The sequence below is a fragment of the Silene latifolia genome, chromosome 6, assembly GCF_048544455.1.
Source record: "Silene latifolia isolate original U9 population chromosome 6, ASM4854445v1, whole genome shotgun sequence".
In the NCBI taxonomy this organism is placed as follows: Eukaryota; Viridiplantae; Streptophyta; class Magnoliopsida; order Caryophyllales; family Caryophyllaceae; genus Silene; species Silene latifolia.
The window spans coordinates 134,144,056-134,168,438 of NC_133531.1; the positions used below are offsets into that span (position 1 = coordinate 134,144,056).

At 34.7% G+C, this 24,383-nt stretch overlaps 2 protein-coding genes across 2 annotated transcripts; both read right to left on the reverse strand.

The window, feature by feature from the left end:
* Positions 1–9,191: 9,191 nt before the first annotated feature.
* Positions 9,192–10,301, reverse strand: LOC141588730 (uncharacterized). The gene is made up of 2 exons (XM_074410157.1): positions 10,049–10,301; positions 9,192–9,949 (listed from the first exon to the last, which is right to left on the reverse strand). The coding sequence occupies exons 1-2, from the start codon at positions 10,299–10,301 to the stop codon at positions 9,192–9,194; spliced, it is 1,011 nt and encodes a 336-aa protein (XP_074266258.1).
* An 11,111-nt stretch (positions 10,302–21,412) lies between these two features.
* LOC141588731 (protein FAR1-RELATED SEQUENCE 5-like) lies at positions 21,413–24,362 on the reverse strand. The gene is made up of 4 exons (XM_074410158.1): positions 24,263–24,362; positions 22,636–23,153; positions 22,055–22,566; positions 21,413–21,755 (listed from the first exon to the last, which is right to left on the reverse strand). Exons 1-4 carry the CDS (start codon positions 24,360–24,362, stop codon positions 21,413–21,415), a joined length of 1,473 nt encoding a protein of 490 aa, XP_074266259.1.
* Positions 24,363–24,383: the final 21 nt, after the last annotated feature.

Below are 24,383 nucleotides of genomic sequence, written 5' to 3' on the forward strand. Positions count from 1 at the left end.
ACATAGTAGTGAAGTATGCAACTATTATAGCCAAATTAAGGAAGAGGATCATGAACATTACTACAAAAAAACTCAGTAACCTGACGATTTCTTTAATGAGATAGATAATGTCTCGTGAGAGGATGGATAGAAGATCAGAGATTAAAAAGATATATTTTCCATTTAATCGGTCCACCTTTTCTATTATTCATTACTACCAAAAAAGTCATGCCATCTGTAAGCACCAAACTAGAAGACACGGATCAAAATACTAAGCGATAACAAGCAATAAGATATAAAGACACTAACAGGGACATGCTATTCAAAATAAAAACAACCAAGCCGAATTAAGAAAGGCAGGGTTAAAAGCAATAGTTGTGGGATCACGATCAACTCCTTCTGAAGTTGACAGTGCAGATCTCAAACAAATCCCAAAACACCGTATATAACAAACTCGATTTTAAACATCATGAAATGAAGGAAACCAAACCAGCCTAGTAAATAAAGAGCAGCAATGCAAAAAACACAAGATACCCCAACAAACTAAGAATAAAATAGTAAACGATAAGATATAAAAACACAAAAGAAATCATGAAAAACAAAATTAATTAGGGTGAGAATCAATACCTCGCATTCTGACCTCAAACTCTCACTACATAGCCCGATACAACTACAACCACAACAATTTCAATCTACATAAATAAAAGCAATAGAAGGAAGTCCATAGCTCAAAAACAAAATTAATTAGTGTTAGAATCAATACCTCGTGTTCTGAGCTCAAACTCTCACTCCGTATCCTGAGACAGTCAGACAACTGCAACCAAAACAACGGCTATCCGAGAAAGTAGAGGTGCACAAACACCTTCAAGTGCCCAGATCTATAAACCTAAAGGGTATTAACAAAATCTCAGTTGTAGAAATGGTTAATATCAAACACAAAAAGAGGTACGCCGTAAAAGAAACATAAGTCCAAAGTATCCAACCTGACATATAAATGTCGGTTAAGGAGTAGACACTAAGAAATGATTACATTTCATCATCAGGGGCATCATCTGCAAGGGATGTCGATGCAGGGCCAATAATTAGACAATGCAAGTCAAAGCAGCAGCAGTATCCCAACGCCCGGTCATGTTCTGTATCTACCCAGACCGATTGAAGCTTCCATTGTCAATGAGACGTAGGAATGGTACTGTAAAGCTGTATTTTGGAAGCATAGAAAAATAGACAACACGTCGTCAGACAACCAATAATATTAATAACAATACAAATAACGTCTAATGAAAAAAAATTGTCTGGACTAAAAAGCAAATAATAACAGCCAATTATATTAATAACAATCCTCGTCCAAAGAAACAGGCAATAAGGTTAGCCCACCATAACACGCTCCCTGGTGTAGAGTTTACTTTGAGTCCTTTAGGCGTTCCGTCCTGGTAGCATCAATCAGGAACTTCCCTTTTACTGTTCTCGGGTGCAGTGGTACTATCTTTGTTGTCAACCTAAGAAAGCACATAATTAAATTATAAGCAAAAAAAGCTCCATGAGACACCAGTGTGTAAAACGGTATTAGGTCGTTCACCAACCATGGTTGTCCACCCCAACGCAATTACAGTGCACAGCTGCAGCCAACGACTATACGAAACACGGGGGAAAGAATTAACAGATTAGTAGGATTAGTTGTATAGAAACGGTGAAAGTCAACGCTGAAGCAGTAAGCGGTGAAAAAACTATTACATAGGTGTACAACGCTAAGTCCAACTCTAACCTCGCTGCCAGGGTATAACATGTATCCCCTCGGTGCGCCAAAACTGCATTGGCAATTAGCTGTCAACAAACATCTATAAAACCTAGTACAAAGTAGTATACAAGCAAACTCAAGGGAAACATAGAATAAAAACCCAACCCAGGTAGCCGGGGTTTAGAGTATACCACATGTAAGTTTACGCCTAGAGTTAATACACCACAAGTACATGATTGCGCACCAGTAAAAAAAAATTAGAGGTCTGCTGAAAAGGAGGTTTAAACCCATATTCACTGTGCTATGAGGTAAGATGCTCAGTACCATATCAGCTATCCCAAGGGATAATATCCAATTAATAAATAACGACCAAATATTTGCCCTTAAAATTGCAACACTCAATAGTCAAAGGAGAGCGTAAAAAAATGGAACAAAACACAAACGACCTACATTAGTTAAGGACGAGATCGCATGTTAAAGCCTTACCATTAAGTAGCAAATGCATTTGCACCACAAATTCACGTGTCACTTCTGCAGCATAATACACCACAGGTAAGTTCATGGCTCGAGTGAGTACAGCACGGTACATACAAGACTAATGATGGATTGACAATAACAATACTGATAAAACTTGGCAAGCGGCAACAGCAACAACACTACAACACTTGAACGCACCGCTCAAAACAATGTAGCTAGTACTCAAGCATCTCCTCGACGCTCCAAACAACCTAAACAGTCCCATGCCATTTACAGGCTCGGGCTCAGGCCAAATCCAGTCCTATTTTTTTTTGGCAATATTAAACTCAGAATTAAGGCCAATAATAATAATAATAATAATAATAATAATAATAATAATAATAAAAATAATAATAATAATAATAATAATAATAATAATAATAATAATAATAATAATAATAATAATAATAATAATAATAATAATAATAATAATAATAATAATAATAATAATAATAATAATAATAATAATAATAATAATAATAGCTATAGTATTAATAAAGCAATAGTAACAACAAAATAACAATTGAAACAAACCTTACAACAGTGAATCAAAATCATAAAACGAACCAGCATGAATTAGGCGAATGAAACCAGTACGTAGGCGTTGCCGATGCAATCGTTAGCTATATAGCGGTGTCGAAATCAAATCAGCTTCCCACCCTAGGTGCACAAAAAATGCAACGATTAGCAGCTTTAAATTCAAAATGGGGAGTTCAGACCCAAATAACAAACAACATGAAGGAAAAACAAATGTAAACAAACTAAGTCTAACAGCCAGTTGATTGACAAAAATTAGGCGAATGATACAGTGGCTACGCTCCATCAAAACCCTAAATTAAGCAAACTAAAAACCTAACTAAACCCTAACTAATCATTAGAATTCGATCGATGAGTAAAAAGAGGAACTCAAAACCCGTAAATAAGCCTGGCAAATTAAGAACCAATGAAAGCACGTGCTTGAAGCCTGATCCCAACACCATCACCAATTATCAATTGTGTGAATTAACACAAAAATTAGCAAGGGATCCCGCAAATCAGCAAGCGACACAAACCCTAACATCGTTCATTTTACCTCTGACAACAACAACAATAACTAAAGTAATACCCATAATCATCTCCAATTATGATAATAGCAACAATACTAAGAAAATAAAGTTAGGGAATTATAAGTAATACTTTATTAGATACTTATGGTTAATCAAATGTGAACCTAATTTAATCCCTGGAATTTATTCCAAACTCGAGTAAGAAATAATCAAAACCAAAAATTAAACGTAAATCAATAGCCAGAAAGCGAATGTAGTACAATAGAAATCAAAGAGTAACTGTCTGACTATGTTTCCTCCTTTCAATCTCATGCACAACCTCATAACCACTTTGAACAATAACAAATGAAAGCAGGGTGAGTAAGAATACAATAAAGTTGTAAATCACAAACTACAGATGAATCAATTAGGCATCCTGTTGGATCATGTCCTTTATGGTAAGGGTAGTCTGGATCGTTCAAATCGGGTCCACTTCAGGCTGTTCTTTTCAAAATTTAAGTTGAGGTCAAGTAAGGTTTGGATCGGTCAAATCAGGTCTACTTCAGCCTGGACTTGTCCTAACCAGTAACGAAGGATATCCATACAAACAATATGTTTCGATTGAGGTTAAACCATAAGTCAAAGATGCTGAATATCTATTCACCTTTTTGTTTTTTAGCTTTTCTGGTTTGTTTAACATACATCCACCTAGTTTATCAAGTTTTGTTAACCACCAAATTGATGGTGATATGAAGGTGAAACTTCCCATGAAACTATTGACGGTAACTTAAATCAACCTAGAGTCGGGAAATAGCTCGATCAAACGAAGCTGACAGATTCTAGAAAGGAAGAATCATTGCATATACCTTTCATAGATTAGATGGACCTTGCATAGAACCCGGACATGACAGAAATCAAGAGCATACTGAAGCACTTTTGTCGCCTTCTCGGACATCAATAATCGTCAACTTTCATCATCAGTAGCAGTAGGTGGTAGCAACATCATCACCACCATTATCTTCCTCCTCCTCCTTATCATCATCATCATAGCCTGATTGGTTTATTTAGGAAGCAATAAGAAAATAAAGCTCACATGCCACATCATATAATAATTAATAAGAAAAACAAGGAATTTTTGCGAGGTGGAAACAAGAAAAAATAAGCATTAAAGAACCAATACTGGGAGGTAAGAAAAACGCATGTCAGAGAACGATGTGCAGATGAATAGCTACAAATAATAACTCTCAATCAAAAACACTAATGTCGAAAATAGCAAGAAATCTTGTATTGAAACCTCCAAAATTTGTGGTACTTTATATTTGATAGCCTTCTCAATTGCACCCTAACAAAAAGGAAGGAAAAACACATAATCAAGCCTTCTCTTTTGAGCCCCAAATTATTGCATGCAATCAATTTAAAGTTTGTAAACCCAAAAACTAATCCCTAACTTATTTAATTCACATTCAATATTCTACCTCAATAGTTAATCTCTAACAGCAGAAGCAATGGATAATTAAAAATACGCTAACTCACCAACTAATGCCGACTTAGTCGCTGGCGACGTTCCTCATCGCGATACATAGATCTTCATTTATCCTCCGTGCAATACACTCTCTCGCTGACGCGATTACCGTCACCGTCCTCAACAGCTGCATGCACACCATGAAAAGATATACCAACAATAAGAATTATGAAAATGCAAACGAAGATTAAATAAAAAATCATAACTATAAGAATCAAAAGGAGAATGTAAAAAATCCCAACTACAAGAATGAATCGAATAAAATTAGTAGTAGAAAAGAATTGAAAAATTAAAATGGGGAATGAGTGTGGCGGAGTTAAAAAAGATATTGAGACGATAATAGCAGGAATGAAAGGGAACAGCCTCATTGTATGCAAACAACAATCCACCTCAAAAGTTAAAATATTGGAAAAAAATCAGAATAATGAACAGGCCAACTTACCTGTTGCGTTTTCGGATAAGTCGGACTGAATTAGTGATCGACATTGGTGCCGATCTGATAAGCGAGTTGCTTTTCTAAAAAAAAAATTAGAAAATAGAGGATCACCATTGGTGACTATTCTGGTAGGGTTAGGGTTCGTTTTTAAAAGGGAGAATTCGCCATATAATTGATGAGAATATTGAAGGGAAATATCATCTAGAAATCATGACGAACTTGACCATTTCATAATAACAGGTTAGACAAGTAAACTTAACCTTCAGATTTCAAGGTAGAAGCAAGTTCAGCTTTTGTTTGACCGACTTTCCTGAAAGTTAATAATTAATAAATATCATTTAAAAATCATGGCAATAAGATGGAACTCTAAATCTACAAGAAAAGATCAGATGACAAATAAGTTGTTTTCACTGTGTGCACAAAGCATTACCTTTTGCAGATGTTCCATTGCCTTTTCGAGATGAGAACTCTTCTAGTTCAGGTAACGAAGACATCTGCATCAAGATAAGCAAGATTTGGATTTAGTGATGAGCGTGGAAGGGCAGAAACTAAACAGGAAGTTTGATTCTCGGCCAAGTGCACACTTTTAGTAATAATGAAAGGATAATACTGAATTCTTCAAAATCCTGATTAAAGGTTATATTCCCAAGCCCAAAGAAAGGGCTAATATGGACGAATTGCATATAATCCCTACGACAGTCGACAACAATTTAAAGGTCCTGCTTCTCATAGATGCATATAATCAGAAAGTTAGATGATACATTGTACTGTCATTAATGAGATGGAAATGCCAATAGACAATGACTCAATGAGAGAAAGGTGAACGAAGATAGCACCCATTGTCTACCCTAGCTCCTTCTTAATCCTTGAGTATGGAGTTCGAAGGACATAAATGTCCATCTATGTTACTCCGACGCTTCACTTAGCTGTCGTAACCAAACAATGAATGTAGTCTCAACACACCGATGAGTTTCCTAAACTTCCTTTCTCCACAACATAATCAAACGATGATAAAACTAACTACAAAGAGATTATACCTAGAAGAAGACAAGTAGTTTGAGGGATAGTCATATCCAACCACCATCTCACGCATCAGCCTCATCACTTCCTACCACCATGGTGCGGCTCAGGGCTAACCCCTCATGAACTTTAGCCCCCACATTCAGTCATCCACATAGATAGCTCCTCCATCCAATAAGGTCAGTCGCCTCTTCAGATTTTGCAATATGAAAGAGTGTACATCAACAACAGTCAACTGCAGCTACTGCCAACTACATCTGTGGTGGAAAAGATATGTCTGAGCATCAACAAAACTTAGTCAAAATTTAGAGTCAATCAACAAATCTCAAGCCCACACAAACAAAATCTAATGAAATGTTACCCAGAAAAAGTTCACAAGCACATATCTTAAACAAAATAACAACCACAAAAATTAAATTCAAAAATTGCGCAAACAAGAGCTAATCACGGAAATGAAACCGGTAAAATAAAATTAATTATAAAGGAGTAATTGAGATGCTAATTTGAAGCTGAAAATGGAATTGAAAGGTGGCTGTAGAGCCTAACCTTCTGTTAGGTTTTCGTAACCTTCAACGACAACAATTGATCCGCAACAAAACCCTAAAACTCCAGCACCTCCGATTCAACCGCAACAAAACCCTACAACACCAACTACTCCGATTGATCCGCAACAAAGTCTTATATTCTGAGCAGCAATCCAAAACAATCGAAATCCCCAATTTAATTGTGAACCATAGTCCATAACCCTAATAATTCGTGATATTTAAGTGATCTGGGAAATTAGGTTGGTTCAAGTGATGAATTTGCGATGGAATCCGATTATTTGAAGCAATTTGTGTGAGATTTGTGAAGGTTTATTAAAAGAAGTGAATTTGGGAAGGATTTAGAGAGTAGTATTTTTATGAGAGAAGCAAATGAGTGTCGAAGAAGGACGAAAAGAGTGAGAGTGATGAAGGATAGGTTAAGTTAGAATGGAAGGGTGAGAGATCAAACGGTGCACATTGCTCATTTACTATTCATCGCTAGAGTATCAGAACTTCTCTCTTTTTAAAGGGTAGGGATTAATTATTTTATTTTAAGGAAATTGATCATCTTCTAGTTTTCTATAAATATTTAGGAAAATTACCAAGCATCTTCTTTCTTTTAGTCTCCTTGAAATTGATCATCTTAATTAATTATTTTATTTTAAGAAAATTGCCCATCTTAATTAATTATTTTATTTTAAGGAAATTGATCATGTTTTAGTCTCTTACAAATGTTTAGGAAAATTATCAAGCTTCTATATAATTTAATTTTATCCCAAACTATATAATATTTCCATTGAGATCCCTTAATTGGGTCCATCACAAAGTGCTAGTGATTTAAAACTATATAGTACTAATTAATTTGTATAACTTTCTTTAATTACATGGAAGTCCTTTGGTTTCTGGATTTAATATATAGTACTAGGTTTGGTGCCCGGTTTCGCCCGAGCTACCTCTATTTACCGTTAAATTTTATTTTCAATGAAATAAACTATGTTGGAGTTGTCTAATTCACACGTTTACTATTTGTAATTTATTTTTCTACGGCATATCTTGTAATTATGATGAAATGTAAAATTTATTTTCAAATTATTAGACACATTCACTACCCCGCTATTAATATTATTACTTTCACGACATTCTTTCTTAATATCATTACGTTCACTACTCCCGTGGTTACTATTGTTTCTTTTACTAATTCCTCTATTTTTTTTGTTAAATTCATTATTCCCGTTAAATTTATCCGGCCTATATTTAAATAAATAAAATATTTTCTTGAGTCGATTGGTTATTTAATTGTTCATACTTTTTCTCATTGTTACCACCGTTACTTTCACTACATTCGTAGTTACTTTCACTGCTCCTACTATCATTATTATAACTGTCACTACTCCCACATTAATACCGTTAATTTCATTAATCTTGTTGCTGCTATTATTACTTTTATTACATTTAATTTAATGTATAATTCTACGATGATACTAATTAATTCCATAAGTAGGGCATGTTAATTTTAAGGAAAATCACTATATTCTTGTGTTTTCTAAATTTAATTACCTTAATTTAATGTAATTTCCATAAATATTCTTCATCAAGGCATCTTTATATTATACTTTTAACCAAAACTATATAATATTTACATTGAGGTCCCTTTATCAGGTCCATCACACGGTGTTATCGATTTAAAACTATATAGTATAATTAATTTGTATAGATTTCTTTAATTACATTGAAGTCCCTTGGTTTCTGGAATTAATATATAGTACTAGTATTGGTGCCCGGCTTCGCCCGGGCTAACTCTACTTATCGTTATTTTTTTTTGGGTTTTTCTACAAGGTAACCCCGTGTTTTCTCGAATCCTACATGATAACCCTATTTTTAATTTAACCCCAAGTGGTAACCCTCTAGTCTATATAAACTAATAAGCATGACCTTTACTTTGCAATCTGTCAAATTTAAATGTTAAGTTGATGATGAGGCTATTTTCTTATGCTGACATGGAATCTCCCTCCTTTTTGCTTATTCTTTTGCTAAAACTTTTATGCTGGCCCTTCTCTACTTCATTTTTCCTGTACTTCAGTCTCCACTGCTCTTTTTTTGAATTATTTCTTTTCCATCCTTTTTATTCAAGCAGCCTTGATGATTAATATGATTGATTGAACATCTCTATCAATTTAAAGGAAAAGCAAGTAATAACTGATGAAATAGAAACCAACTGATGAAACAAGCATTTGAACACATTTTATATATTGGCAAAGTTGAGACATGTGTTTCATGCTCTTTCATCAAAAAAACAATCAAGGTATTCCCTCCCTCTTGCGAAAGCGGCAAAATAGCAGAGGTTTTTCTTCGAAGCAAAATAAACCATACAAAGTAGCTGATGAAACAATAAAAAAAAACAGTGATATTTCCTTCTTTTTGTTAATCTTCTTTGTTAGCATGCATTAGAAGCAGCCTTCCTCTTCATTCCTTTACTTGGTTCTTGAGACTTGGTCTGTTGAGATGATGTACTTCCCATAACTGTTGCTTCTAAGTCATCCAATGTAGCAAAATTGGAACTTGATGCTGTATTTAACATTTGCTTACCACGTTTCTTACTGAAATTTCCTTGAAGTTGTTGTATTTCCCTTGCTGTGTATCCACCTTTGCAAGTTTTTGAATTATGTCCCAAGCACCCACACTTTTTGCACTTAATTGTTATAGACCTTTTACCCTTCCTTTGCTCCCCTGGCTCTCTTCTTCTATTTCTTGATGGTCTACCAATGGACCTCCTTAGTGTCGGAGGTTCCAAATAAGGGACATCAAAAACCTGCCACTGTGCTTTGTCAGGTATGGGGAGAATGGACAACTCATAGGTTTCTTTGTACCTCCTCACAGAGAACCAATCACTCACATAGTTGGTTGGATCCCTACCAGCTTCTAGTATTGCCCTAATGGCATGTTTACAAGGAATATCACTTATTTGCCACACACCACATAAACAGGTCCTCAAAAACAAAGAGACGGGAAAGTAGAATTGACCATCACGAACCTCAAATCGACCATTCCCACTTGCAAAGGCATAACACAGTCTTGATTCTTTTTGCAGCTCTTTTAACCTTTGTAGTATGTTCGGACGTACCCCTTCATCTTGCCATGACTGAGCTGCAGCTTGCCTCGAAGCATTCCTTACCATTGTCATTCTCCTAACACCTGTTAAATTGCAGCACTCGGTCGTCACTCACAGTTAGTTACCTTTCTTGTAAACATCTCATAAATGAATGAAAATAATTAAACTATGATGCCACTAACCTTCAAGTAAACTTAGAACAGGATTTGTTCTATGCACCCCAAGAATACTATTAAAACTCTCAACGAAATTGCTTGTGTTGTCTTCACAAGCCAGGTCTGGATTGAATTTGTGCTTAGTCCACTGTTCTTTGTCCCCCAAGTCAAGAAACCACCTTGCACATCCATTCCCTCCATGTTCAATAACTTTTTCCAAAGCTTTTTTGAATGTGTACTCTGATGTTGCATCCACAACCATCCAAAATAGCTTGTGCATTAGTATTCCAGGATACTCTTGCTTGAAATTTTTGCATAAATGTCGGGCACAAAACCTTCTGTATGCATCAGGTCAGACCATCTCCAAAGCTGGCTCAACACCCTAAGTATAAGGAACATAATGAGTAAGAAGCATTAATTAATGGGGAATATTAATGAATAATTAGTAAGAGCATTAATTAGTTACCTTTTGCCTATCAGAAATAATTGTCCAATTTGTCCTGCCACTCTCACTCACACATTGCTTTAAGAACATAAAGAAGTTAGACCAACTGTCCTTATTTTCAGCTTCAACAACTCCAATTGCAACAGGAAACATTTCATTGTTCCCATCAAGGGTTACTGCAGATAACAATACACCACCATGATTTCCTTTGAGGTGTGCACCATCAACACCTATCAAACTTCTGCACCCTCTAATTAACCCCATGAACTGAGCATGAAAAGATATAAAGATGGACTTGAACTGCAAAGTCTTCTCTGGATTACCCATGTCAGTTCCACTACAGTGGGCAATACTACCATGGTTTGTCAATTTTATCATCTCACAATATTGACAAAGTAGTTTATAAGACTCATCATGTCCTCCATTAATTTTCCTCAATGCTATGTCCTTCATCTTGTATACTGAACTAGTGGCCATTTTCAATCCATATCTCTCCATTAGTAGGTCTTGAATTGAATTTGCAGAGATGATTGGGTTGGCCCTTATGTCTTCTATCATTTTCTTAGCCACCCAAACACAGTTGGCCATAGGGTTATTTGCCAGAACACCCACACATCCATGGTCAGGACTATTGATTGACTTAATGGCCCAAGTATTGCCATCAGGAAGGATTGAAGCATGTATCCTCCAACCACATTCTGCAGTGGCACAAATAGCTGTGTATCTATTCCATTCAGATTTAACAACAACCAAATAAAAACCCTCTTGAACACAATAGTCTCTAAGAACATCTTTAAAATGCTCTTTATCTATAAATAGTTGCCAAGGCTTCAACTTAATAGCCCCAAACTGCTTGTTTTCATACAATTCACTATTTTTATATAGCTTCTCAGAATATCCTCCACCATCATCATCCTACTCATGTTGATTATACGGGTTGTAACTATCGTCAGCATAATTTAAGGTTGGCAAACCCCATCCTCTTCCTCTAGGTCTGACAAACTATCATCTTGATCACCTCTATCTTCACTCGTTACCACTATGGCATTTGGGGCCCCTTTAATTTTAGGAACGTAAACTCCTTTTCTTAAAGCTGTTGTCCGGGCCATCTTCACATTTTTCACTTGTGTTTGAGAAGATTGGATAACTAAGGGCCTCTTAAACCTTGGAGGTGTCCTCATGTTACTAACAGCTACATGGGATGCTTCAATAGTTATGGACTGAATGGCTGAAGTAGGTTTAGGAACCGTATACTCAAATTCTATTTCATTTATAGCAACATCATGAGCAGGGGTTGAAGGTTTTGAATTAGAAACATTTCTCCTGCAAGTAAGTTTATGTCCTATGCATTTAAAACCTTCAAAGACATTTGGAATTGCATTTGAAACCTTTGAAATCTCAGACCCACAAGTTTTATTATTAGCCCTAATTTGCCTAGCCAAAGTAAGAACATGAGATGGTTCAACAGTAGCTCCAATCCAAATGTCAATATTTTTCTTCCCAACAAATCTATTAAACATTTCCATAAGGTCTTTATCCTCATTCAAAGGGATAGACTTCATCTTATAAGAGTAACATAACGAAGGGTTTTTAGGCAAAGGTATACCTTCTTTATCTGCTTCATCATAAAGATCATTAATAATATCGATCATTAAACACTTATCCGTATCTTCAACTAATATTTCAACAAAGTTAGCCCTATAATGAAGCTTCAACGAAATATTCTCCATGCTGCAACCAAAAAATACCACAATCAAGTAGTAAGCCCTTTATAAAAACAGAGAATCAGTCGACACAAAAGGTATAATCATCTTGAAAATGTAGATAGTGACATTTTTTTAACTTAATTCTCAACTGCTAATTCAATCAACAATAAGTCTCCCTTGTTTCGTCACAAGCTTAAGACGGGTATTTTCATCACAAGCTTAAGACAGGTCAAATCTCTCCCACTTAGCCAAATAGCCACCCATCAAAGACCAAACAATTAACATCACCCTCATTTATCGTTCCTTTGTAATGGGCTTACCATCCATGGCTACTAATCCTTAATTAGCCATGTTAGTATAACTGCTACTCTGCTAATATATGAAAAGGGCGAATCTTTACCCTTAAAAGTTGTTATCTCGGCCAAAAAATGACAACAATTAACAAAGAACAACACTAAATAATATTCCGTCGAATTAAACAATACGGTTATTTACAAAGAAAAATAAAAGGGGAATATTAAATACCTGCTAAGCCGCAGGTCCGCAACTGAAAGGAGAAAATTCTAGGCTGTTGATCAAAGGGATTGTCGATGAAAGAGGATTGATGAAATGATTTTTGGGTTCATAAACCCTAGATTGTAGATGTTATTTAGAGAAACAGAGGGTATGTGAAGGGTTTTTGAGTGATCACTGTATAAAGGGGTATATTGAGATTTCTTTCTATTTCAATTTATACGTGTTGATGCTCAGTCCTTAATGAGTCAATGAGTCAACTAGTTGTCAGGTCAGCGTAAGTGTAAGACATATCAGCAAACTAACGTCTAATTTGACGGAAGCAAAGATTAGTGTCACACTGATTACTTTTTATAAGATACAGGGTTACCATTTGGGGTTAAATTAAAAATAGGGTTATTATGTAGGATTCGAGAAACTACGGGGTTACCATATAGAAAACCCCCCTTTTTTTTCATTAAATAAAATTATTTAAGATTGCATAACCCATAAATTTATCATTAAAATATTTTTTTATGACATATCCTAAAATTACGATGAAATAAATTTTGAGACAAATTCACTAATCTCGCTATTAATATTTTACTCTTATTAATTAAACAATAGTAATAACATTTTACTACTTGCCCGTAATTATTGTTACTTTCACTACTCCCGCCGTAATTATTGTTACTGTCACTACTGCCGCATTTATATTGATAATTTCACTACTCCCGCCGTAATTATTGTTACTTTTACTATTTTAATATTGATTAGTTCACTACTCACATTGTTATTTCTACCACTTTCACTAATCTCGCTGATAATATTGTTATTTTTACTATTCAAATGACTGATTACTATCATATAATTATATCCAATGTTACTACAAATCTTTTCTTTACTGACGAAATTACTTTTACTATTTAAGAATGCAATTTTAAGAGGATTCTATATTTATATAAATATATTACATATATGCACTAAATCAAATCGAAACAATTATGCAATATTATAAATTATGGAATCTAACTTGAATTATTTATAACCTACTTATATTATATTTTTGTATGTTAAATAATTAACATCTCTATATATCTAATAAACTATAAAGTTTAATAAAATTGTATAGATTTTAAATTTAATAAATAATTTTATGATGATAATATATAATTAATAGCATAAGTGTACATGTTTATACTAATTAATTATTTTATTTTAAGAAAATTGACCATCTTCTAGTCTTATATAAATATTTAGGAAAATTACCAAGCATCTTCTTTTTTTAGTCTCCTTGAAATTGACCCTCTTAATTAATTATTTTATTTTAAGGAAATTGACCATCTTAATTAATTATTTTATTTTAAGAAAATTAACCATGTTTTAGTCTCTTACAAATGTTTAGGAAAATTATCAAGCTTTTATATAATTTAATTTTAACTCAAACTATATAATATTTGTATTGAGATCCCTTAATCGAGTCCATCACACGGTGCTAGTGATTTAAAATTATATAGTATAATTAATTTGTATAACTTTCTTTAATTACATGGAAGTCCCTTAGTTTCTGGATTTAATATATAGTATTGATTGATTGATTGATTGATATACATGGGTATGTGATTCTAAGGGGTTGGAATGGAGTTATAATTCATTGGGTATTTAATTCCATTCCAAAACCTTCCAACCAAACACTAGAATGAATTGGATCCATTCTAATTCGTTTCAAATGCTCCAAGTCTCCAACCAAACACCCTTACTTAAAGTCTTAAGGAATCAACATTGTAATTATTCCCAGCACCATATCTTTATATATTTTCTCATCGACAAACTTATTAAGCCAAGGTCATCGGATGTAGTACCTCATACCCAATACCCAGCCCTAACCCAATACCCAGCCCTATCAACCCGCCCATGTTACTAAAAAAAAAAAAAAAAAAAAAAAACAAAACAAGCGGAAATTACGTTCTCATTCAACGCCTATTCAAACCCTAGTCAAAACCCCCTTTTACAGTAAAATTCTTTCAATTTTCAAAAACCTTCTACATTAGAATTCTTTCAATTGCAGTAACAAGAGTACAATCCGTCTAGACTAAATGGCGAATCAAACTATCAGGTACGTTTTAATCGTCAACCGGTTGTTGATTGAATTATTTGCTTGTAATTGTTTGAAATCAATTTCAAGGGTATATTGATCAAATATTTCTAATTTATGATTGTTTATTGATCGTTTCGTCTAATTCACTGATTGTTTTGGTTGCAATTATGTTGATGAATTAGTGAAGGCATTCAGAGGTTAGTGGTACAACACTTTGTAGGCAAAAGTAGTCTCATTTTTGAACCATAATAATACAGAGTGCAGATTAATATTCTTTCCTGAAATGCATCTTTGTTTCCTGTAGTTCTATATTAGTGCATTGGTTGTAAATTTCCATAAATCTCTTAATGCCAAAGGTCCTCTGCAATGTAACTTCCCATAAAACTCTAAATGTCATACGAAATTCGTGAACTTGATTATATATATCATTCATGTTGGTTGCATCATCCATGTCGTAAATTCGATCATCATGCTGGTTGTAGAATTCTTTTCGTTAATTTGATTATATATCATGTTGGTTGTATCATCCATATCTTTATCATCATGATCATTGTAGCATTCGTGTCGTTAATTTTATACGCAAATGGGACCTATTCTGCTGCCCTAAAAACTTGGTTATATATGCGCAGGGAATCACTCTTTAGCTAAATCGAGTTTTTGATTATATGCTCTCAGGGATGAAACAAATAAGGAGAAGACTTTGCTTTGCTATACAAGAAAAAAGAAGGCAGACAAACCTACTAAGAGGTAATTGATGGCAATCATGTATATTTAGCCATGTAAAAAAATGCTAATTGTATAAGCTCTCCATAAAATCTTATAAGCTAATTCTGAAACTTTTGAAACCTTTTTTAAGTTTATACACTGCTTGTTGTTGCAATTATGTACGAAAGATGCTTAGCTTACACGAAACATTTTGAGCTTTAAGTCATACTTCCCGAGCATTATATGAAAGTTTCTGAGTATATCCTTTGAAGTTAATATGACATTTTTTTTAGCATCATATCATATGAAAGTTTGTAAACATTTAGTTGATTTTTTAGCACAATCTTCATATCTTTTATACGCAAATTTGGGTTTTCTGTATACTACACTTAGGGCTGGCGAAAAGAAGAGGACGGTGGAATCGATTAAGCTGACTTGCAAAAGGGCAAAAAGCACCATCCAAAAACAAACAGAAACAGACAATGGACATCAATCAAAAGAATATCAAGTGGAAGATAAAAATGAAGAACAAGATACTTCTGATGTTGAAGACACATCAACAGGATTGCGAAAACTAGATACACGTATGTCCCCAAGTGACTTTGTGACACTGTTGACAGAACTGACCCCAGCACAACTGAAAAGTTTGGCAACAACACCGTTCAAATATTTTGTGGATTTGAAAGTCTCCAGGTTTCCGTCTAAACTAGCTCACTATGTAGTGTCTACATATAACGACAGAGATCATGAAATCGTGTTGACAAATGGGCAACGTTTCACAGTGAAGAAAGAAGACGTTCACAATGTATTAGGCTTACCAATCGGACCAACACTTATGACTGGTAAACCAAATGTCCCAACCAATCAGTATGAAACCGTTTTTTCAGAATGGATCAACCAGTTTGGCAAAGATGCCAAGGGTAGGGTGGTGAAGATGGGTGTTCTGAAGCAATATATTATTGAACACAAAGAAGAAGCGGGACCGATGTTTAAAAGAAACATCATCCTTTATATCGTTACCAAAATGATCTTTTGTGCTGGAAATGATCATGTTTGGCTAGATATTTTTCCATGGTTAGTAGACAAGGATAACTTGAATCAGTTGGACTGGTGTGATTTTGTTATTGATAGACTGATGAAAGCAAGAGAGAATTGGTCTGATGGATCTTCTTTTTGTGGTCCATTATTATTTCTTGTGGTAAGTTAAATCATACGTTGTTTTAGTTTAATGTTAAAATCATCCGTCTATTACTAATTGTTGTATATTTTACTGAAATTTCTTGCAAACTAATTATATTTGCCTGATGTCATCTTTCAATGTAGTTGCACTATGTTGACACAGTTGTCGATGGGAAAAGAGATACAACCATTAGAACTTATCCAAGATTTATAGGTTGGACGACGAAAGAACTTAACAACCGGGAAAAGAAAAGCAGCAAACGAGGTGGTTTTGGTGGCGGATACGTTGAAAAAGATGGTCCTACAAGTGTAAGTAATTTGTTTGAAGTAGTTATCTAGTAAGTGGATGGTCTCTCATTATTTTTAAAATTATGTCAACATCTTTATTAGGTCCTATGTTTATATATAACAATTTGGAGCTAATGTAGAAATATACTTCACTTTTGATATGATATGAAGCATTCTAATGATAGATGGGATTTTGAGCTTCTGCCCAAACTTTTTGAGCTTATGTACAAACTTTTTGAGCAATAGTTGCATGTTTACGTGTTCTTAGTTTTCGACCTTGGCATAGCAAACTTGTCATATTTGAGTGTTATATGAATTTTGAGCAGCATTCTGTATCAAAATTTTTGTGTTCACGTGAGATTTTCAACAGTTTTTGAAATTTTTTGAACATACACTTCTCGAGCTTATATATTACGCATAATTTTCTTGCGATTGTTTGAAGAATTCTATGAAACTGGGTGACGTTTAATTTTTTTGTTTTGATATCTCCTTTGTATATACAGAATGAATTTAGCACAATCAACAAATATGAAGAACCTATTGAAGAGGAGCCCGAAAATGACATAACGGTAACAAAACAACACTTATAGTCTTTTTAATCATTCAAATCATGTAAAATGTTCACATCTTTTTGCCAAGCATTATTATAAATTGCACATAATTCTAAATACTATGGTGCAGGCCATTCTAAACGACTATTTAAAGACGATGGAGAGCTTGCCGTCCTTGTACAGGCAATTTGACATAAAAGGGAGAAAATTATTTTGAAAAAAACGTAAACCAAGAAGACGTCAAGAAAGTTATAATGGACTCACGCAAAGTCTTCAATTTGTCAGTTTTGCCTAATGTTTGTGACACAAATCAATCAAATCCCAAAGCCAGCGAAAGCGTTCAGATCAATGAAAAAGCAAAAGCAGACATCGACGAGAATACTCCAACATTTTCCCAAGACTCTTTTTATGACACACCTGAAATTTGGGCTATCGTTGACTCTACGATAAAAGCCAAGCAATCCTTGCTACAGCCGGATGATATTGAACCACCTAGCTTCTCACTTGGTTTGACACAAGACTTTTTAAACACCTCTGCAGCACCTCTCGATCATGAGACTAATGAAACTGAGGAAGAAAATGGTCAAGAACATCCAAGCTTCTCACTTTGGTTGTCTGACAGTGCATCGCCTTTGAATCCGCAAACTCACGAAGAGGAGGAAGAAAACGGACAAGAAGCAGAAGTGCAAGAAGAAGGGGAAGGAGGACCAAAAGATCAGAGAAAGCAGAAAACACCAATAAATAGGGAAAACCGATTACCTGGAAAAGAATTTAGATCTCCTTACCTTGTGAGATGCTTGAACCCGAAGAGCTTGCCAACGAAAAAGGAGATTGAATTTGCAGCATATGTGCTATCACTTGATAAGACGCCGCTGTAAGACTTATCTTCCCTTTCACTTCTTTTTTTTTCTTATATACTGATATCGTAATAATTGTTCACTTGATCATCTATTTTTTGGATAAGCCTAGGCACCCATGTACTTATCGAGTTTCTTTATTAACTTGTTGGGCTATTATATAGTTTTTATGATTTCAAAGTTACTAATCTTAAATATACACTAAGTCGAGATTAATTTTAGTTTTGTTAAATGTTTCAATCAACTATTAATGCATTTTTTTTTCCTATAGTACATGTATGTTCAAATGTGGGAGTGTTATGACAACAAACGAGGATCTACGTTCACTAGTAACCAAGGATTCATTTGTATTAGCAAATGTGATAAGTACATATGCGTTCATCCTTAATTTTAGAGAAAGATATAAAAGTCAATCATCTCCATCAAGGGCGTTCTTCCCCATAGAAGTCACAGTAAGTTACCTAAATTTCTGACTCTACATAACATTTTGAGTATTACTAGAAAGTTATTGTCTGTGTGGGAAATATGGCTCCAGCTTATAAAGTTATTTTGGAATGCTAACTTGAACTTTGTATAAAACAGACAAAGTTAGTTGGCTTCGATGACTATGAAAAATCATACACCACTTTCAAGAGCGACATGGATCTCTACTTTAAGATGTGGAGCATATTTGAAAATCCATCTGAAGTTGATCTGTTTTTCTTTCCCTTTTATCTGGAACGACATTTCTTTATCGCTTGCTTCAATGTCAAGAACGGGAAACTTAGATATGATTTCCTAGACAACAAGTCTGAAGGGGGATCGTCATTAGCAAAATATTCAGATCTTCCATCAAAATTGGTAAGAATTATTTACTTTCAACGACATATGATATTTTTACTTTATATGATAAATTATTATCATCCACCTGACATTAATGAGTATTATTAATCTCGTATTTGATATTTCTATCCTTAACAAATATTACTTGGTTCTCGTTTACAACATTTCAGCAAGAATTTTTTGCTAGATGGCTCTTTAGTGAAAACATGTTCAACAAAGCGTCTCTTGTCCGCGGCCTTAAAATTACACGGCCGGAAATGAAGTGGCGTGACCAGTCAAATGATTGTGATTGTGCTGTTTATACGATGCGGCACATGGAGACATATCAAGGTGACCTCAAAGATTGGGATACAGGCCTCGAGAAAGGCCAGGTAACATTGTATAGATGAGATTTTGATGAATAGAGCCTATTATTTGAAGTACTCTTAGCGTACTGGAGATGTTAAGCAATATGCTATACTTTTTGAGCAATACTTGAAAATTTCTGAGTACCAAGTTTCTAACAATGTTTTATTTTTTCTCTCACAGCGTAAAGCTCTGCAAAATTTACGAGTCAAGTACGCGTACGACATTGTGAACTTTGAGAAGAATGGGTTGAAAACAGAAGTGTTATCTCGTGCAAGTAGAGAAAAATGTACTTAATTCAAGACATAAGTATTGTGTAAATAATTATGACATTGCCTTACGCAAAATTTGCCTTTGTCGACAGAAGTTGCTTGTCAATATCAGCTCCCTGTGCTTGTCAAACAGATTGCTATTCTTAGAATGTTGTATTTTTTTTAATAATGCTAGTTCTTGAGTTTTTAGTCTTAGAATCTTATACATCACTTCCTTGCGAGCATTTGGCCGGACTTTTTTTAGCGCCGTCATTGAATTTTTTGAGCATTATGTTATACTTTCTAAGCTTACCGACTGTTTGTTTACAAGTTTCTAGTACACGAGTTACACAATACGAATTATACAAAACTCTCATTTTGAGCATTTCAGCAAACTTTTAGAGCATTTCACCAAACTTTTAGAGCATTTAACAAACTTTCTGAGCATCATCATTCAACTTTCCGAGCTAACACGTTACTCTACTTTTTGAGCATACTGATCTATAGACTGTTTAAATAATGCTAGTTCTTGAGTTTTTAGTTTCCGAGTTATACATCACTTCCTTGCGAGCATTTGACCGGACTTTTTTTAGCGCCATCATTGAAGTTTTTGAGCATTATGTTATACTTTCTAAGCTGACCGACTGTTTGTTTCCAAGTTTCTAGTATACGAGTCACATAATACGAATTACACAAAACTCTCATTTTGAACATTTCACCAAAGTTTTAGAGCATTTCTCCAAAATTTCTGAGCATCATCATTCAACTTTCAGAGCTAACACGGTTCTTGAGCATAATACTCTACTTTTTGAGCATACTGATATATAGATTATTAAAGCTATATAAGCATGTATGTAAAAAATAAAAAAATGCGCTACAACAAAGTGGTTCATATAAAATAATTCTTAAAAAAAAAAAATAAACAAATGCTAATCTCTTGGAGCCATTAGTATTTCTTGAAGTCCTATGTGCGTAGGGACATTATTGACTCCGTATCTAGTAATATCATCCTCTACAACTGTATTAACAGTCAATTTTTTCCGTGCACGAGTTGCAGCAGCCTTATGTTTCCCGCGAGCTCGACTTGTTTCAATATCTCGAATGCTCCTATTTCTAGCAAATTTTTCACCTTTCTTCGTCCTCCCCTTTGGATTTTGTATTACATCTACATCGCCCCCTTCTATATCTGAAACATCAATGCCACCCAAAATACCTTCTACTTCTGCTTTTGCCTGTGCAAAACAATTTTCAACAATACCTCTAGTTATGTCATTATCAGCACTAGCAACGATGAGCTTATGAAATTGGCGATGCATGTCCAGCCTCCATACAGGTCCTGCTATCATTCCCCTTCCCCTCGCACCTTCCGCTAAATCCTCTTTCGGCTTCGCATCTTTTGTCCACCGTTTAAGAACATAAATCATTGGTATCTTATCCACACAATTACAATGATAGATAAAGAGGATGTGACGACACAAAAATCCACCCTCTTCAAACCGTTTGCAAGTGCAACATGCATAGTTCGTCGACGGATCAAATGATACAATATGGGCAAACTCATCCGTACGTTCAGTGTACACGCAATAGCAAAGTGTATCATCAATACTGGGTCTGATCTTATGTTTATAAGACATGGCCTTCACAAACTCTTTCTAAAACCGCGCGTAAGCTCCGATCGTATAAATCTTAGATGCAAATTCAAGTAATGAACAGGGTATAGCAACCTCAGGCCTACCCTCCCAACAAAGACTGTTGTCTTTTCGTTCATGACTCCTCCATTCACTCAAAACCGTACCAAATATATCATAAAAATCACAGAGGGTAGTAGTCTTACTAAGCCGTTTACAAATAGAATTGTTGGCCGACTCGCTCCTTTGAGAGGATAATACTCCAGCAGAGAAATAATCTTTGCCATACGCACAACACCACTTTTCCCTCAACTTGTACAAACTTGTCAACCAAGGATGATGTGCACAATTATATTCCGTAGTTAACCTGGGGAAAAAATTAAACAATTAGTATAATAAAAAATGAATCCGCCTTGAGCAAATATTTTTCCGGGCAAACACAACATTGTTTTGATATTACTAAAATTATTTCTTCCACACTAGTTTTATTTAGTATGAGAATTTAATCACTTCATAGGGAATAAGTTTTCGAGCTTATGCTAACAGTGAATTGAAAAAAAAAATACGTAAGATAAACAGCATAAAACAAGTAAAAATAACCTAACCACATACAAACGTGATAGAAATCTAAAATCAAAGCATCTTACTATCAATAAAAGGCCTTACCTTTTCCAACAATGTTCTAATTCTTCTTCAGTATGGCAACGTTTCAAGATACGACTGAACAACTTGTTAAAACCTACTTTATCCTTCAAATGACCAAGGTGTGCAGATGAGTTCTTAAATAAATGCCATACACATAGTCTATGCTTCGACTGTGGGAAACAAGTTTTAATCGCATTTGACATTGCCTTAGATTGATCCGTCATTATAGTCCTTGGTTGTATACCACCCATCGAGGCCAGAAATGTTTTGTATAACCACTCAAAAGATTCTGTGCTCTCGTTCAACATAAAACCAATACCGAACAAGCATATCCGGGTATGATTGTTAATCCCTACAAAAGGTGCACAGACCATGTCATATTTGTTCGTACAATATGTCCCATCATTTCCAAGAAGCTCATATAATGCCTCGTAATCTTGCCTCATGATTCCATCCCTAAAAAATACACTCACAAGGGAATTATTCTCATCTAATTCAAAATCATAATAAAAATCTTTCTCACTTGCGGCTCTCTGTTTCAAAATTTTTATCAGTGTGTTGCAATCTGTAGTATCGAACTATTTTTTCGTTGCCTTTTTTACTGCGCTTGCAGCATCAGCATACTCAAAACCCACCACATGAGATCCTCCAGCTTCTGTAACCAAAGACCTAAAACCATCTGCTAGACGAACACCGCTATTTCGGAGGTGCACCAGGTATTTAATCTCACTAGATTCAATTTTTCTGTGGCATTTCAGATGATGAACTTCACTAGGATGACAAAACTCATGGTTGTGTACCATTTCATGTCGTGAGCACTTATATTTACCATCCACGATCATAAAAGAGATCATTGCCTTACACCCGGTTCTCCGGCTCAACTTTGAATACTGCTTTCCCAAAGTTCCTTGTTTCACCTTAGTACCCTGTTTGTAACAACAAAGTTCTTTTGAAACAACAACACCTTTCGTATTCTTCCGCTCATTAGATTTCCTAATCCCAAAACACTTAATAAATGAATATCTACAATATGCTCGATAAGCATCCTCCTCGGTATCATATGTTAGTCCAAGCAATTCAGATTCCTTAGCCTCGACCCATACATTTTCGCCATTAGAATCTGAAAACATATTATCCGATGTAATTTGTTACTAGAATAATCACCCAGTGCATATTAAACTTTACGAGTTGCATTAAAAATTAATTGAGCAAGGCCACAAAGTTTATGAGCATTTCTTAATCTCCAGTAGAATGGTAATCCAAAGTCTAAGTATGAATGTATGAAATATTTCTTTTATCACAAATATAAACAAAGTCTAAGCATTAAAACGACCCTGCTACTATATGGCATAATCAATCATAAATTGGCCGGAATTATTGAGCAGTAGATGCATGTTATTGAGTTTCTACTTTTCGAGCTACACATAACTCGTTTTCGAGCATTTGACTAGACTTCTTGAGCATCGTCTAGAATTTTATGTGCAATGTGTTATACTTTTAGAGCTGACTTATTTCTTGATTTCAACCAATACAACCAAGTAATAATACATCAAGTTTCAATTGCCTCACAGGATGTTAAAACACTGCCACACTAGGTAAAATTCATCAAGGATACAGATACTTGCACATGCTAATTGAACATATACTTTGTTTAAAGATTTGCCAGGTTCAAGCTTTTAAAACAATCACAAAACACATAGCAAAACAACAAATAAAAGTGAAACTAAGACGACCATTTTCCTACATCGCACATTCAACCATCAACCGGCCTGAACTTTTGAGCATTATCTAATAGTTTTTGAGTTATTACCTTTCGGGTTATACATCACTTGCTAGTGATCATTTTACTCGACTTTTTTGAGCAATATCATTCAAGTCTCTGAGCATTGTCTTATACTCTCTAAGCAAATCAACTGTTTACTCAGATATTGAGCAATTCACAAACTTTTAGAGCATTTAATAAACTTTTTGAGCATCATCTTAAACTTTTTGAGCTAACATGATTTCTGAGCATTGTACTCTACTTTCTGAGCATACTGATCTATGGTCTATTAAAACTATTTATCGTTATCCATAACCATAATAATTATCGTCAGCAACAAAATAACATCATCATCATCATCATCATCATACTCTAATGGTCTTAATTACAAATATTGGGAATGAATTAGAACTAACTTTGAAATAGTAAAAATAAAATAAGCAAATCAATTTTAATATGAGATATACCTAATGTGCGAAAACTCTGATTTGCGGCTCCTTCTACATCAATTTCGTCATCGATTGTTGATGCATCTGTCATTTGATGATCAATTGTTGATGATTCCATCAAATTGCATTCCGTCAATAG

Bases quoted from the DNA above. Each gene is read 5' to 3' on its own strand.
- LOC141588730 (XM_074410157.1), bottom strand. From the start codon at position 10,301: ATGCACAAGCTATTTTGGATGGTTGTGGATGCAACATCAGAGTACACA. The intron at 9,950-10,048 runs GTTAGTGGCATC...GCAATTTAACAG, and splicing joins TGTTCTAAGTTTACTTGAAG to GTGTTAGGAGAATGACAATG.
- LOC141588731 (XM_074410158.1), bottom strand. From the start codon at position 24,362: ATGGAATCATCAACAATTGATCATCAAATGACAGATGCATCAACAATC. The intron at 23,154-24,262 runs GTATATCTCATA...ATATGTTTTCAG, and splicing joins TCAGAGTTTTCGCACATTAG to ATTCTAATGGCGAAAATGTA. The intron at 21,756-22,054 runs GTAAGGCCTTTT...TTTTTTCCCCAG, and splicing joins TTAGAACATTGTTGGAAAAG to GTTAACTACGGAATATAATT.